Source organism: Ischnura elegans, chromosome 2, assembly GCF_921293095.1.
Source record: "Ischnura elegans chromosome 2, ioIscEleg1.1, whole genome shotgun sequence".
Lineage (NCBI taxonomy): Eukaryota > Metazoa > Arthropoda > Insecta > Odonata > Coenagrionidae > Ischnura > Ischnura elegans.
This window is the reverse complement of record NC_060247.1, coordinates 138,242,542-138,258,246: the sequence shown is the minus strand read 5'-3', so window position 1 is coordinate 138,258,246 and position 15,705 is coordinate 138,242,542. Positions and strand designations below refer to the sequence as shown.

Here is a 15,705-nt window from a genome sequence, read left to right as displayed (position 1 = left end):
TTCAAAATAAAATATCAAGTTACAGGAGAATAATAGAATCGTGTTCCACCCTTCCTTCTTTCTCCCCCACTGACCTTTTTCTGCCTACCTGCTTCAAAGTTCCCAGTTTCTGGAGGTCAACTGCGGCATGAATCACCTATTAGCCCAAAAGGTGTCTAACAATGGCTTTCGGCAATTGATATTAGGCCTTTATTGGATTGAAATATTAGTAGTATGTGCGTAATTTAAAAAAGAATAAGACCAAACACGACGTATTTCTGACTTTATTTAAGAATTTTACGCAAAGAAATAAATGTCAAAATATGACGGAGACTTAGCATTCTGGAGAAACTCGATATCCCCGCAGCTGAGCTTCTAGTAGTTGATGCGGTATTTTTTTCTGGAATCATATATCAAGTTACAATTTACGAGCTATGCTATAAATCTCTATTGTCACAGAAGAAGGGATATTTTCTCAGGATATTTGGATTCTCCCCGCTAGCATTCCAAATTCATGAGCTTATCTCGTGAGAACTTCCAAAGATGGACTGAAAGTAATTGAAGAAGAAAAAAATCCGGTGGGGAAGCGGGTGTATTTTGCAAAACACCTCGGATTGTCCGCTAGCACTTGACAGTAGGAGTGGGGGTAAAGCGAGCTACCTGTTGAAAATAAGAAGTTGGATGAAGCCGAGTTTCAGATGGGCGTGCCGCTGAAATGGCGTTTGGTAGATATGAATGTATACATCAGACAGAAATCCATTGTAGTAGTGTAAATGCCGAGACGGCATGCAATCATTTTTTTGCGAGGTGGTGTGTCCCCTTAGGATATTTGAAAGAGATGTTAGTTTAATCAACTATATGCCCAAATTGTTTCCATAAAATTAAAATATTCCATTAATCAGCTGAATTCCTGTTTGAATCCTCTTTGGAAATCACAATTACTCGCCAAAATCTTGGGTTTCCTGCTGCATAGGCAACCTAGTCAAACCCGCAAACATACCAGCATTCATCGTTTTTTTTTTTTCATCCATCCCCTTGAAAAACGATAGATCGAGGTTCCATTGTACACCTCGTTTAACATAGCGTACCTTTTCAGGTACGCTATGTTAAACGAGGCCACTAAGACAGAAAAAGGGTGGTGGGAACAAAAGCAAACATTTTTTTGGGACTTACTAAAAAGGTATGATACTTGATATTATGAAGTGCCTATTTTCCGGTCCCGCTGACTTCGTATAATTGAGAGTTTACTGTATCTATCCAGTAAAGATTTTATGCCACATTCATTGTCTTTAAAAAATTCTTTTGTTGAATTACAACACCTATTGATTGAAGTATTCTGTAAGTGCGCCCAATGACTCGGCACCTTTCCTCCCACGCCACATTCCACCCACTTCCCATTCCTTGCTTGACCATACCGCTGTATCAGCTCTTCCCCCAACCCTTCTACCTAGCCGCCCACAAATTGCAAACGCATACGCAGCAGTAAAATGCAACATTATCTCCTGGTCGCCTATGCATGAGGTGACTAGGAGGCAACGAATAGGTAATGGCCAACGGGGAGTCACGTGGTGACGCCGAGCGGCTGTGGAGCGAGCTCGGGAAAGAGTGAAGGAGTCTGGGTGCGGAGAGTGTATTTGAATGGTCGAATAAAGCGAGAGTTGTGAACCTTGTGTTGGCATCTTAATTGGTTCCCTGATGACCCCTCGACGGACCATGCTGATCTAGAGACTTACAATTCTGTATTTTTATCATGATACTTCTTGAACACCATCAGGAATCATGTCTTCTTCTTTGTTATAGGGCCAATTGTCCTGAAGAGTTTTTCTGTGCAATTATTTACTTTTAGATGAATTGTAGTCGGGGAAAGATGAGATGTTGTGCAAGAAAGTAATGATCAACTCGTAATAACTCATCTATTTTGTTGTAATCCTTCCCTATTCCCTCATGTTGCTTGCGTTTTTCCTAGATGAGTTCTTAACCAGCAATGCCATTCTTTTATGTGAGGAAAGGGAGGTTTTCAACGGATTGTGCATATTGTTTCCATGTTTGGAGGTAATTGGGGAAAAATTGTACACTTTGTTATGTCTGTATCAATCATTAAAGAGTGGCCACCAACCCATTCAGTGCCAGAGGGGGAGTGTCTATCGGCATAGGGGGTACCGTATAAGCGCGTGTAAGAATCGCACCCCCATTTTGAGCATTTAAAGAAAAAAAAACTTTCCGGCATTTTTTATGTTATCGCGCGGTGTTGCAGACTTATGTCTGGACATTCAACTGTCATCAAAATTTCCACTTTCAATACTAATAATTCACGCGGCGTTTTTCAGCTAAATTTACACGATATGTATGGCGCTCGGAGATGAGTAGGTGCTCACTTGTAGTCTTAACTTTATGATGCTAACTAGGGACATTCGGATCAGATACCTCAGATCCAAATATCCACGAATAACGCCCTTCACCTTTATGTACTTTGGATCCAAATTCATCGAAGAAATTGAATCTGAATCCGAAATTTCAATCAATGCTTTTGTGAATGCAATGTCACATAAGAGGGAGTAGAAAGAGTTCCGATCCTCTCTTTGCATACGCCGTTGCGCTACGATGCTTGTCCTGCTCACAAGCATTTTTATAAAAGCTCTCGTAGGAGTATTGCATAGAATTTCAACGTTGTAAAATTTTGAAGGAAAACACGACAGGCACATAGCTTTAATCCTCGCAAGAGATAGGACAACAATCTGGGGAATCTCAGCGCCGTAAGATAATAACCACAGTGCAGATTTCTCTAAATCACCCCCGGCCCTACATCAGCCAATGCCTCAGTCATTTTTTTCCTTTCTGAGAACCTGCAGGCCATAAATCACTTGCCTCAAAGGAAAACGTCAAGCTATGTGGGAACAATCGAAACTTGTGTCATCCCTACCCTGTATCACCAACTGACCTAGTTCGGTCTCCCAGCTTCAATTCTCCCAGTTTCTGGAGGCCAAATGCTAGGTGAGTCACCTACTGAGCTCGAAGATGTCTAACACGATGCATATCTGACAGTTTTAAGTTTTTTTATCTCTGATTGATTCAAATATTTATAGTTACAAGGCTACTAATATTCAAAATAGTCCAAACAGCACAATTTCAGAAGAAACAAGCGTAGCATGAGCACATTCAAACAAGGCAAGACGGACTGTAAACTTCAGGCAACTCAAACTGCATACATCACATTGCTGCAACTTCGGCCCTTGGCGTTGAAGGCATCGACGTCACATGCAAGATCGGACGTGTTCTTCCCTTTCTCCTTCGCCCGTAGTCTCTTTGTGTGAAAGGCGGAGGGAGCACGCTCCTTCCCCTCTATCTCTACTTCATCGCTAGTCACTTATAAGCATTTCCAATTTCTTCTATCCACCTTTTAGTCCAACAATGTACACACTCGTTTGGATTTTTTTAAACAGCAGGTTTTAACACCAATATAATTTTCAGTTGCAATAACCCTTATAATAGCGTCTGAAGATGATTTTTGAAGAATCAGGCCCTTAGCGTAATTGAAATTACTCGACAAGACAGATGTTGACTATTGCCCAGGTATTGTCCTTCAAAACTGCGCGTTTCTCTAAATTTGATAAGCAATTTCTATATGCAGTATAATAGCTGCGGTATGCCCACTCGTTGCAGTAAATTTAGTGCACCCTCCAGAGCAAAATACCCCGTGCGATCTCTTCCATGTTCACCTCTGGGGTACCGACGTGACGGCGAGATGCTTACGAGTAAGAGAAACAAACAGGAACATTTTAAAAATACGTCACCAAGGGAGAAACTCCCCTGCCTCCCACTTGTTTTTGGCTTTGGTTTTTAGATGACTGACTCACACAGAAAACCAAGGCCACTCTATCCCTCTTGGGCTTGCGACCGGGAAAAGGGAGGAGGGGAAGATAAGAAGTTTGTGTGAGAGGCGCACCCCCATTTTCAGCTGCAATTTCTGGGAAAAAAGGTGCGCCTCTTACACGTGCTTATACGGTATTTGCAAAGAATGCCACGGGCTAGGAGATCGGTTGGGTTTAATTATACTGGCACCTTATTATTTTTTTTTGTGCTTTGTTTAACTACTGCAACTTTTTTTTAGTATCTGTCATGCTTTAACATACCCATAAGTATTAAGAGCTCATGAAAAATATTAGCTTCAATAAATGCATATTAGGCTTTCTATAAATTTTTAAATGAAAACCTAAAAATTTGCCAAAAAGTCCGGGCATTCTTCACTATACTAGACAAGAAATAGGCTGGCACTAAAAGATCCAGTGAGAGTATGTACTAAGGGAAGTTTGACAGTATTTATCCATTTTCAACTTCTCAAACCCTTCCATACTTCTTAGATGGTCCTTTTGAATGTGACCAAAAGAGTTTTGCCTTTAATCTATCATTTTAATTGGTTTTCTTTCAGGAAAAAATTCTTTCTCTATGAAAAGGTTGTGATGAGTAATAAGAATAAAGATTGTTAGACATCTGGTCAAGTAAAAGTAATTCAAGAATTTTCGCCATGTCTGGAAAGGGAATATTTGTCAAAGGTATTTATTTTCCATGCACTTAAAAGTTGAAAATTGAATTAAAATATGTTTCATTTTTATAAATACTCATTTTGTTTATTTTAGGATTCAATAAAAGTGTGACTTACCTTGAAGTGGAAAAGTTTTTTCGATCATTTGGCCCTCTTGAAGAAATTACATTTAACAAGAGGCAATTGTTTGCTATTGTGGAGTTTCGAGAAAGGTAATATTGTGTAAAATGTCTATCTTTTATTTTTCTTCTTCTGGTGGTAATTAAATATTTTTATGTGATGGTTTTCTTCTTTGTCTAAATTATGAATGAATACTGTGGAGTTGGTTAATCAGCTCATTGTGAGAGTGGAGAATAATTTTGCAATTTATTGGGAGAAATTACAAACCCACTGAAGTCTTTAACCCTCATATGGATTTACAAATTTAGTTTTGTCATTGGATTTACTGCGGCGCTGCGTTTTATTTTTTTAATATCTTTCTAACTTGGAATTTATTGGCAGGTTTTCTGATTGGTAAAACTTATGACACTATTCTCTTTATTTGTCACAGTGTTTTGCTAGATTTAACCTATTATTGCAGAAATTATGGCAAAAAATCTTGAATGCTGCATTCTTTTCCTTTTGTTGCCATTATACTATCTTTCTGTTCCCATTGTCAGTTATTTAAAAAAATAATTTCTTATATAATGGTTGTTTTAAATATTTTTCATGATATGCTGTTCTAGTTTAGATCCTCATTTTAATGTGTACACCATCTTATTTTTTGTGTCTTGATACTAAAAGTGAGGAATAGACAAGTCCTTTGTGTTCATGCAATATATTTTACTTCTCTGCGTCCAGCCGTCCTATATCTTAGTATTTTACACAGAAGGCCGAGTTCTTAAACGTTAGTGATTGATGAGGTGTTGGTGAAGTGAAAAGATACTAGTGTTTTTGATTTTGACGATCAAGACAAATTGTACGAATATTCTGGAAGATTATTCCTGCAATTTCTAAAAATAAAGTCAGAAATACAAAGAACATGGGATTATCAGCAACGCATCTAAGAATACAGCACCGCTTTGGAGGTGGAGCTAGGAGAGCCGATATTTCTTGCCTAAAGCAAGCCCATTGAGGACGTTTCCTTGGAGATGGAATGGTGAATTTGATGTGGGGAGTGTGGCAGATGAGCTTTTGCTTCTTTGGTGGGCAGTCTAAAATGGTTATTTCTAAGAATTTTGGGTTCTAGGTGGCACGCAAGAAGGAGCAGGGTCTATTTTCTTTGGTTCGGCTCTGCATGAGGGACTGATGGAGGAAGTGCTAGTGTTCTGGGCTGACAAAAACACACCCACACTGGGAGAACCCCGCTCAACTTTTCTTTCTGTAGCGTTGCACGGACCCAAACATTGAGACCATCCATACTTTCCCACTAAGCTTCCTTATCCCTCATTCTCCCCCTACTTCCTTCCCCTTATAATATGGTTATAAATTGATTATAGCATTTCATATGAAACATAATTGCTTTGGCATTAGCATTGAGAGTGCAGTCCATAGCGACGTAGGGACGAGGAAATTCTCGGCGTCGTAGCGGCACGGTAAATCCAATGGCATAACTTTTTCCACCAGAGGCCAATAAAATAACTATCTACACTAAGCTAGCAAAAATAAATTTTTAAATTAACAAAGATGAAAAAATAGGCTACTGAAAAATGATTCTTTGGAATGGAAAGTTTTTACAGCATTTTAAAAATCATGAGCCCTGCTAAGGCGCAGTGAATCCATATGAGGGTTAAATTGAGTGATACAAGCTCTACTTATTGAGTGGATAGGATCGCTAATAAGTTGAATTTTTTAAATCAATTACAGTGGAACTTGGTTAGTACGTTTCTGAAGGGACCACGAAAAATGAACGTACTAACCAGGAAAACGTACTAACGAGGAAAGTAAATAATAGCAGTCGGGGTTATTGCAATCAGTGAAAAAGTCGTCATAATTACAATTACTATCGGTAGTTCTCATAGGATCGCCTTCCTGAACTCTTTTCACATTTAAAATCAAGAAAATGAGCGCTACATTGAAAAACAATACCATGTGAATAAAAATCGCAATTTTTCATAGATTTCCGAAGACGATTCCATGATTACGGCGTCTATCTCCCGTGATTTATCCTATATACATTTACAGAACGAGGACGAGTGAAGCTCAGACAAGCGAAGACAAGTCATTTTTCTTTCTCACAGCGTACTCGGAGAATATAACAACAACCCGGAGTAAGTCAACTGGTTTTTTAAACATCATAAAAATTGGGCAAAATTATATTGACTTTCAAATTACGGCAACAGCCGTAGACATACGCTTCTGGAATTATACCATTTCGATTGTAAAATCGATCGATATATCGACTGATGACACGCAAGATTATAAGATTACGACGTAATTTCAAGAAAATTTTATATTAGACAGTTGAAATTTACTTTCAAAATTTGTCTAATGTCGTCTGCTTTCGTTCCGAGATCAAGTATTTTTAAGCTAAGCTTCGCGTGGAGATCCAGAGCATCGTCTGCTCCCGCAACAGTAGTCAAGTAAATACGCACGACGTCGAGTTCATGGAGCAGTACTGCTTTAGATAATGTGGGAATTGTCTAATACCGTTAAGACTCATTTCTTCATCATGATAACTCGTGCAATAGCAACAATTGCCCACTCACGAACTTTGTGCGCAGCAGTGGGCACTCCCAAGCGCTCCAAAGGCAACAGAAGGTGAGGAGCTCGGGGTGGGGAAAATTGGGGCTTCTTATTGGCTGTAGTTTTTCGTAGTCAGACATTCCTGAAAAATGGGCGCATTTTATTTTTCATCACGTCACAAGAATTCAGAAATGCATTTGGATAAATTACGGTAGAAGAAAGAGATGTGGAATGAATGGAAGAATGTTAATGATGGCTAATAATAATAAATTAAATCATGAATTCAGACGTTTGCGACCCTTAAGAAGACACTAGAGAACGAATTGCGGGTTGCGTCACGGCAAGCAATTGAGCGTACTAACCAGGAAAGCGCAATTTTTTCAAACGTACTAACCAAATTCTTTTACCTGTATTTTGTTCGGATGGTACCGGGACCGAGGGAAATCGCCGTACTAAGGAGGAACGTACTAACCAAGTTCCACTGTATTTAGGTATTATTATGGATGAACAGCTAAAGTGGGAAAACTGTATCAACAAGTTAAAATCAGAAATGTTATGTTGTTAGAAAATTTTAATTACTAAGATATTTGTACCCAGCAACTAATATGCGAGCCGCTTGCTATGCTTTTATTGCTTCATGATTGCATTGTGGCATTTTGTGCTGGGATGCTGTTTATAGCCCAAGTATAAATCCTTTGGTAACAGCTCAGAAAAGAAAGTAAGATAAAATGTTTCCTACTTTTGTGGTGGTCCCTAACGTTATGGCTATAGAGGCTACTTTTTTGTTTTGTTAACATAGACGTTTCTCCAGTGACAGTAATTTATGCATTATCAGTCACAAATGGTTATTTTGTGGAATATCTCTTGGGTTCATCATATTTATCTCCTTGAATATTCATCATATTTTATGTATTTGAAGCTGGCGTATTGAACATCCCCTTTTTTTTTCAGGACATCTGCTGAACGTGTACTGTCACGTGAAATATATTTTAAAGGAAAAAAATTAATTGTTTCTGTACGGTGGCCAAAATCTCCTAGTAAGTACTTGTCTTAGTGTGTCTTTTCACTAATTGTTTTTCTTTTCATTGTATACGAGGCACGTCCAGAAAGTAAGTTCCGTTTCAATTTATCTCCGCTGCAGTGCTGCGATCGCAGTTCCGCACATGCGCGGTAGACGCTCTGTATCAAGGAGAAGAAACGTGAGCCATTTGGAGATCGCTGTCAGTCACGTACGCTTTGTTGTGCTTCTTTACAATGTCGGTGTTGATTGAAAATCCCGCCGCTTGTGAAATCAGATCTGTGATTCGTTTTCTGAATGTGAGGAAAGTGAAACCAAGTGAAATTTATCGGCAAATTTGCGATGTTTATGGACCAAATGTGATGAGTGATTCAATGGTGAGAAGATGGGTCCGACAGTTCAATGACGGACGTAGTGATGTGCACGATGAAGAATGAAGTCGGCGTCCATCTTTGGTTACAGAAGAACTGGTTCACGCAATTGATGACAAGATCCAGAGAAACCAAAGGTTTAAAATTAGTGCTCTCGCTATGGAATTTCCCCAAATTTCACGATCACTAATGCATGAAATTGTTACTGAAAAACTGAAATTTCGTAAACTTTGCTCATGTTGGGTACCAAAGATTCTTACTGAGCAACACAAAACAAAACGGATGGGTAGTGCACTTCAGTTTTTGACCAGTTATGCTGAAAGCGGCGAAGAATTTCTGACACAGATAGTCACAGGAAATGAAACTTGGGTTTCTTACGACACCCCTGAAAGTAAGCGGCAATCAATGGAATGGAGGCACTCTTCATCCCCAGCAAAGGTTAAGCCGAAGCAAATCATGACACCTCGAAAAATGATGTGCACAGTGTTCTGGGACTGGAAAGGCATCTTACTCATTGATTTCTTACCACGTGGTCAAACAATCACAGCAGATGCTTATTGCGAGACACTTCGGAAATTGCACCACGCAATACAGAATAAGCACCGAGGATTGCTGTCAAAAGGTGTTGTTTTTCTTCACGACAACGCACGACCACACATGGCAAATGTGACGAAAAACATCCTACAGGGATTTGGCTGGGTCGTGTACTCCGTTCATCCTCCGTACAGCCCTGACCTCGCTCCTAGCGACACTTTCATCTGTTCTTACATCTCAAGTCTTTCCTTGGCGGTCAACACTTCAACAATGACGACGAGCTGAAAGAAACTGTTTCCAACTGGTTGAAGACACAGGCGGCAAATTTCTATGAAGAAGGTGTACAAAAACTTGCGCCACGCTATGACAAATGTCTGCAAAATTTCGGCAGTTATGTGGAAAAGTAGTTTAAGAGTTGTAGAATTTTGTGCAATAAATAACTTTTTTGTATCTGTACACTATTTAATTTTATTACCAAACGGAACTTACTTTCTGGATGTACCTCGTATTATTTTGTAGTGTTTGGATAGGTTGGTTTAGGAGTTTAAGCACCCTCTCCCATGAATTTAGTTTTTGTAATGTTAATGATTATGACTTAAACTCCGATAAATTGTGTGATCTCGACCTTCTGTCAGAAGTGGAGGACTTTGATTGCCTTGCTCAATTGCTTTGGATGCTTGCTTGTATTGTAATGTAAAATTTAAGAACCTTGTGATACTTTCATGCACTTCTAATAATATTTAAAGCTCATGAGAGGACTTAAATCCACATTTTTGGGTGGAAAATTAGTACAAATCCACTTTCAACGGGTTTCACAAAGCCTGTCCAAATCCAGTGACCAATGCTTATCGCAAAATGAAACAAGAGTCCACGATATCGCCTATCAGCTAGTGAGGTATAGTTTACCGACTCTATATCAGCATTAAGGATGATGGAAGAGTGAGTCATAGAAATGTCATCATTCCAGTCCCTGACCTGGTGGCTGTTCCATGGGATTTTAATGCAGTTCTTAGGAAATATCAAAAAATCATTTCATTTCAAAAAGGTTTGTTCATTATAAATTGCCCAGATACTTAGCATTCAAAAGTGGTATACCAATGAGTTTTATAATCGAAATTACTCAAATTTAGCGGTATCTTTCAATCTTCCTTCAATTATTTCTCTTCATATTAAACACGGTAGCATTTTTTAAGAAAACAAAACTTGGTGTAATAGAGGGAGTAGAAAGAGTTCCGATCCTCTCTTTGCAAATGCCGTTGCACTGCGATGCTTGTCTTATTCATAAACAATTTTGATTAAAAGCTCTCATAGGAGTATTGCAATAGAATTGCAGCTGTGGAAAATGTTAAGGCAAAACACGACAGGCACGTAGCATTAATCTTCCCAAGAGATTGAACATCAATCGCAGGAATCTCAACACGATAAGATAATAACCACGGCGTAGATTTCACAACCACCAAACCACCCTCGGCCCTCCATCAGTCCATGCCTCTAAGGTCTTTTTCCTTTGTAAGACCACACAGACAATAAATCAGTATCTTAAAAGGATAATATCAAATTACACGGGAACAATGGAAATGTATTTTATCCTTACCCCAACTGACCTTTTTCGGTATACCAGCATCAATTCTCCCAGTTTCTGGAGGCCAAATACTCAGTGAGTCACCTACTGAGGCCGAAGATATCTCGATAGCTTTCAGCAAATGTACAATGTGCATGAGGTTCAAAAAAGAATGAGGCCTAACACTATGCATATCTGACAGCATTTAAGTTTTTAAGGTCTAATTGATTGACACAAAGTTTTATAGCTTTACAAAAAGGCTACTAATATTCAACATAGTCCAAACAGCAGAATTTCAGAAGAAACAATCTTAGCATGAGCGCAATCAAACAAGACGAGACGGACTGAAAACTTCAGGCAACACACACTGCATATATCACATTCGCTTTGAAGGCAACGATGTCTCATGCAAGATCGGCCATGTCCGTCCCTTGCTTCTTCGCTTGTAGCCTCATTGCTTGAAAGACAGAGGGAGCGTACTCCTTCCCCTCTACCTCTCCTTTAGCACTCTTTACACACAAGCATTTCCGATTTCTTCTATCCACCATTTAGTCCTACAATACACACACGCATTTGAATTTTTTAAACCACAGGTTTTAAAACCAATATAATTTTCAATTGAAATATTCCTCATAATAGCATCTGAAGATGATTTTTCTTAAAACCAGGCTCTTAGTGTAATGGAAATTACTCGGCAAGACAGATGTTGACTATTAACCAGGTATTGTTCTTCAAAGCTACGCATTTCTAAGTTTGTTATGCGATTACTATTTGCAGTATAAATACCACGGAATAGCCACTCATGGCAGTATATTTAGCACGCCCTCAGGAGCAAAAAACCTCACACAATCTTTTCCATGTTCACCTCTGAGTTACCAATGCGATGGTGCGATGCTTATGAGTAAGAAACACGAATAGAAGCTGTGTCACTAAGGAAGAAACTCCCCTGCCTGCCGCTCGTTTTTGACCTAGGGCTTCAGATGACTAACTCGCGCTGAAAACCAAGGCCACTCAGTTCCCCTTGGATTTGTGGCCGTGGAAGGGGGAGAGGCAGATAAGAAATTGGTTTAGGAGACACCCCCATTTTTGGCTGCACTATCAGGGAAAAATGGTGTGTCTCTTGTACGCAATTACCTATGTGGTATTCCATACTCTTGTAAATAGGCTTAGATGAAATTGGAAAATGTCACCACCGAATGTTCACGCTGGAAATACATTATCAGCCTTTGAGAGAGCTTTATATCCACAGATATTTATTTACTGTTGGCATACCTTGATGAATATGAAATCTGATCCTTAATGCTAATTATTAATTTAGTTAAAAATTTGAATGATGCCATGTACTTCTTATACCACTATTTTTGTATACAATGTACTTAAAAGGGTAATTGGGCATTGGTCGTGAATTAAAATAAAATGGAGAGTTTAATTTGTTTGTAAAATAATCCTCCTTTATTTTCAGGTGCAAATAACAGAAAAGCTGCTCAAACTCAGCCTGACAATAGGGCAACTAATGCAGCAGAAGTTGGTAGAACAGGATCCCTCTCAGAGAAACTTTCATGGACTAATTTCGAGTCCCAGATAATGCAATTCACAAAAGAAACTGAAGCTATTGACTTAGCGAGAAAAGTTGAAATGATTAAAGCATCTCTAAGAAGAGCCCTAATCCCCTCGTTTCCTGCATGTAAAATTCTTCCATTTGGCTCAAGTGTTACTGGACTTGCTTCGAGGGAAAGTGACGTGGATATTTACGTAGACATTGGTAATTTATTCAGAAAATAGATTTAAGGTTTTTCCACCACATTATTTTTCTTGTAACCTCTGTTCTTATAGAGATTGCTGAACCTCAGAGTTGTATCCCAAACCTTGCCATCTGGATATTTTGTACTCTGTTCCAAATATCTTTGCGAGTGAGGGGTTGAGGTGAAGCAAGTAAGTGTAGGGTGGTGTCCTCCATTTCAGCCAGCCCCTACATAGCGAGTGGGCTCTGCAGTTGAACCGCTGGTATCTTAGGTCCAGTGCCTAGACATATGTTAGGGGGTCCTTATTTGGAGAGGAGTGAGGGTTCGTTCAAGAGTCTGAAAGTGGTCCTTGAGTGAATATAAGTGGATGCAATTTTGCGAGTGAGTTCAAGCACATTTAAATGTTTATTCCAATATGAAAAAATTCCACTTCATCACGCTTAAATCTTTGGATTCTATTCATTTGAATGTCATTAATCGATTATTGATTAGTTATTTGATCAATGTATATATTAGGGTGGTTTTTATTTTTAAAGTTTTAGAATTTATTTTGGGAAACCCCCCAGACATCCAAGACTGACCATCACTGCATCCCAGTCTCCTTCAAATTAAAAAATGATGAATACATAAGATTTTCTAGTGAGCGATTGACGATGTGTACTCTTAATATGTATGAGGGAAAACGAACAGCAAATTACGACACACATACTTACTCATAAGGCACAGATAATGGGAAAAATTAATGTTACTCGTGTCAATTTTAGTGTTACAACCATTTTCAACTTCTAGCAATTTTGCGTAAGTAATGAGAAATTTAAATCAATTAGCTTTCATGGGAGAAGAGAAAAATTCCACATGAAGTGTAGGAGAGGGGTGCCTCCTAGAGTTGTCGGAGTAACAGGTAATTATATTATCGCATCTAATATTCCTTCCCGAATTGAAGATTAGGAAAGGATTTTCCCTCACTCTAAGACCGGTTAAACCAGGGTAGATTGAAGTCTTTGAAACAATTTTTTCAGCGCCTATTCCTGTTTTCAGAACGACGATGCTATTAAAATTTGGAAAGGAAAGGTAAGGTCTCGCTTTGGTGGAACGGATACCCGGGTCGTCTACGGCATAATAATTTCCTCTAGTCCTCCTAGGAAAATCAGTGGCAATAAAAATGTCCCAATTTAGTTCTCATTCTCTTTGGAGGCCATTGAACTAATACGAGCAATGGATATATTATCTACATATGCATGTGCCTGAGTTTATACTCTACACACCTAGAAATAAATTTTTGTTACTTTGACAATGCCTAATAGGCAAAGACCATCAGTTGTCGACACTCATTAGTATGGGTGTGAACTGTAGCGACTGATTCAACGCCATTGGAGCTCTCTCTTTGGATTTCCTTATGCAGTTAGGGACTGGAAACTGAAAAACGCAGATTGAGAAGGCGCCCGCTTCCTTTCAAATGTGTCCCTCACTTAGAGCTTTTGCCCTACCATCAAGGCCTCCCTCAAACAATGAGCCTAGTCTTTCCACTATCCCCATCCCTAGAGATAATATCCCTTTTAGTTTGAAAAAACCCAATCGGTGACCCCCTTCCCGTGGAGGAATGGACAATGGAGCCCTACGCTTGGCATAAGCCGCCCATTTTTCGTTTCTTTCTGCAAGAATTCGCCAACATCCCAATATTTTAACAGCCATCATCCCAAGTAGGTGAAGGCACACAAATTTCCCATGTGTGAATCACGAAAACAAAATTTTAACAGCAGCCCGCTTAGCCACCATTTGTGGCGCCCTCTATTGCTCAGTGACAAAAAAAAGAAAAACAAGGGTCAAAGCCTGTTTTTAAATGACCGTCATAGGTTAATATTTGTAGTTCCTTCCGTATTTTCAAGATGATGTACAAATTTTTTAATTAGTTATTTTCATTATGATTCAGTAACGATCATAAATTATGTAGGATACGATATTCTACTGGTGCGTATTTGAAGTAAATTTTTTCTAGCTCTCCATCCGGCTGCCATGCTCCATTGCCTTTGCAGAAGACTTTATATTTATCATCAAGGCCATTGATGCCAGGAGTGATGTGCCATGTTTATGTAGAAAGTCTCTTTTCTTTTATGCTGACAGGAGTAAGGTTCCTACAAGAGAAAAGCTGGAGAATCATTTCCCATTATCGAGGAAATTCAGAGATAAATGTTATTATCCACATTCATTCTTTTCCTACAACACGTTTTATCATTTTTCAAGATATTTGGTGAAGTATTGGTTCACTTGTGTGAATTCCCAAAAGTCAACCCCAAAACGTGCATCTTCACCACATTTAGTTTTCATGTTTCTTTCTCCATCATATTGAAAACTATTCAAAGTATAATTAATATAGAGAAAAGATTTTCTTTTTGTTATCATTAAAAATTAGTCGTGTCATTATCGTAAATAAATAGTAGTGTGGAAAGGGCAAAGCAAGTAACAACTTTCAATTGATAATTCTGCAGATAAGAAGAGAAACAATTTTTTAAACATGGTCCTCATACCTGGTAGGTATCAACGGTATTGATGACGATGGAAAAGTCTTCGATTGAATTGTTAAAAGAGAGGTAGATGGAGGGCCTTACCTGAACAAAAACCTGAGAAGAATTTAATTTCATCATTATTTAGTTAATTTCAAATCTACATGATATTTAGAAAATAATCAGCCCAAAACAAGATGTATTTCACGCATCATTTAAGTTTGTTGGTCATGTTTATAGTGGGTTAGCAAAACCAAAAAATAAGCTCATAATTTCAGACTGACGTCCGGTTTTGGCTCAATCTTTTCAAATATTAAGCAGATTTATAATTTTTTAATCCATTGAAATTAAATTTTGTATTTAAAAAAGTTGATGTTTCGGTTAGTTTTCCCTAATATGCGATTCGTGCTTCCTAACTTGGCTAAAAAGATTGGGGTCGATTACAGAATTGGCGAGGTAGGTAGCCCAGCTGTATATTTGCGTGAACTGAGTGGGAGGGCAAGCTAATCCTCCCAAGTCTTGTGGGAGCAAGAGCAGACGAAAAATGTGTCAAGAAATGACAAAACACGTGTCGTAGCCTATATAAAGAATGTGGGTAACAAATTTTTCCTCTTCATTTCCCCGAAAATGGAAAATACATTTACAGCCTCTGTCCAGTTAGAAACTATCCCCTGTTGCTGGTAGAGATGAACCATGCACTTCCATAGTCCGAGAGCATTCCAATGGGGTGGGGTAAATAAGAGTGGGATGGGTGCTGCCTGGTTGAGGAAGTGTGGGCAGGATAAAAAGAGGCGT

The 15,705-nt window shown here is 38.8% G+C and overlaps 1 protein-coding gene across 4 annotated transcripts in view; it reads left to right on the top strand.

Annotated features, from left to right (window-relative positions):
• Positions 1-15,705, top strand: part of LOC124154687 (tRNA 2'-phosphotransferase 1-like) — a 31,336-nt gene that overhangs the window by 13,055 nt on the left and 2,576 nt on the right. For 2 of the 4 annotated variants that reach the window (XM_046528565.1, XM_046528566.1), the window contains exons 2-5: positions 4,406-4,529; positions 4,614-4,731; positions 8,135-8,220; positions 12,130-12,429. In XM_046528565.1, coding sequence (XP_046384521.1) covers positions 4,502-4,529; positions 4,614-4,731; positions 8,135-8,220; positions 12,130-12,429 — 532 coding nt within the window. In that variant the 5' untranslated portion in view covers positions 4,406-4,501. Of the gene's footprint in view, positions 1-4,405; positions 4,530-4,613; positions 4,732-8,134; positions 8,221-12,129; positions 12,430-15,705 lie in introns of those variants that run through there. The other 2 variants (XM_046528568.1, XM_046528567.1) reach the window with 1 other exon arrangement.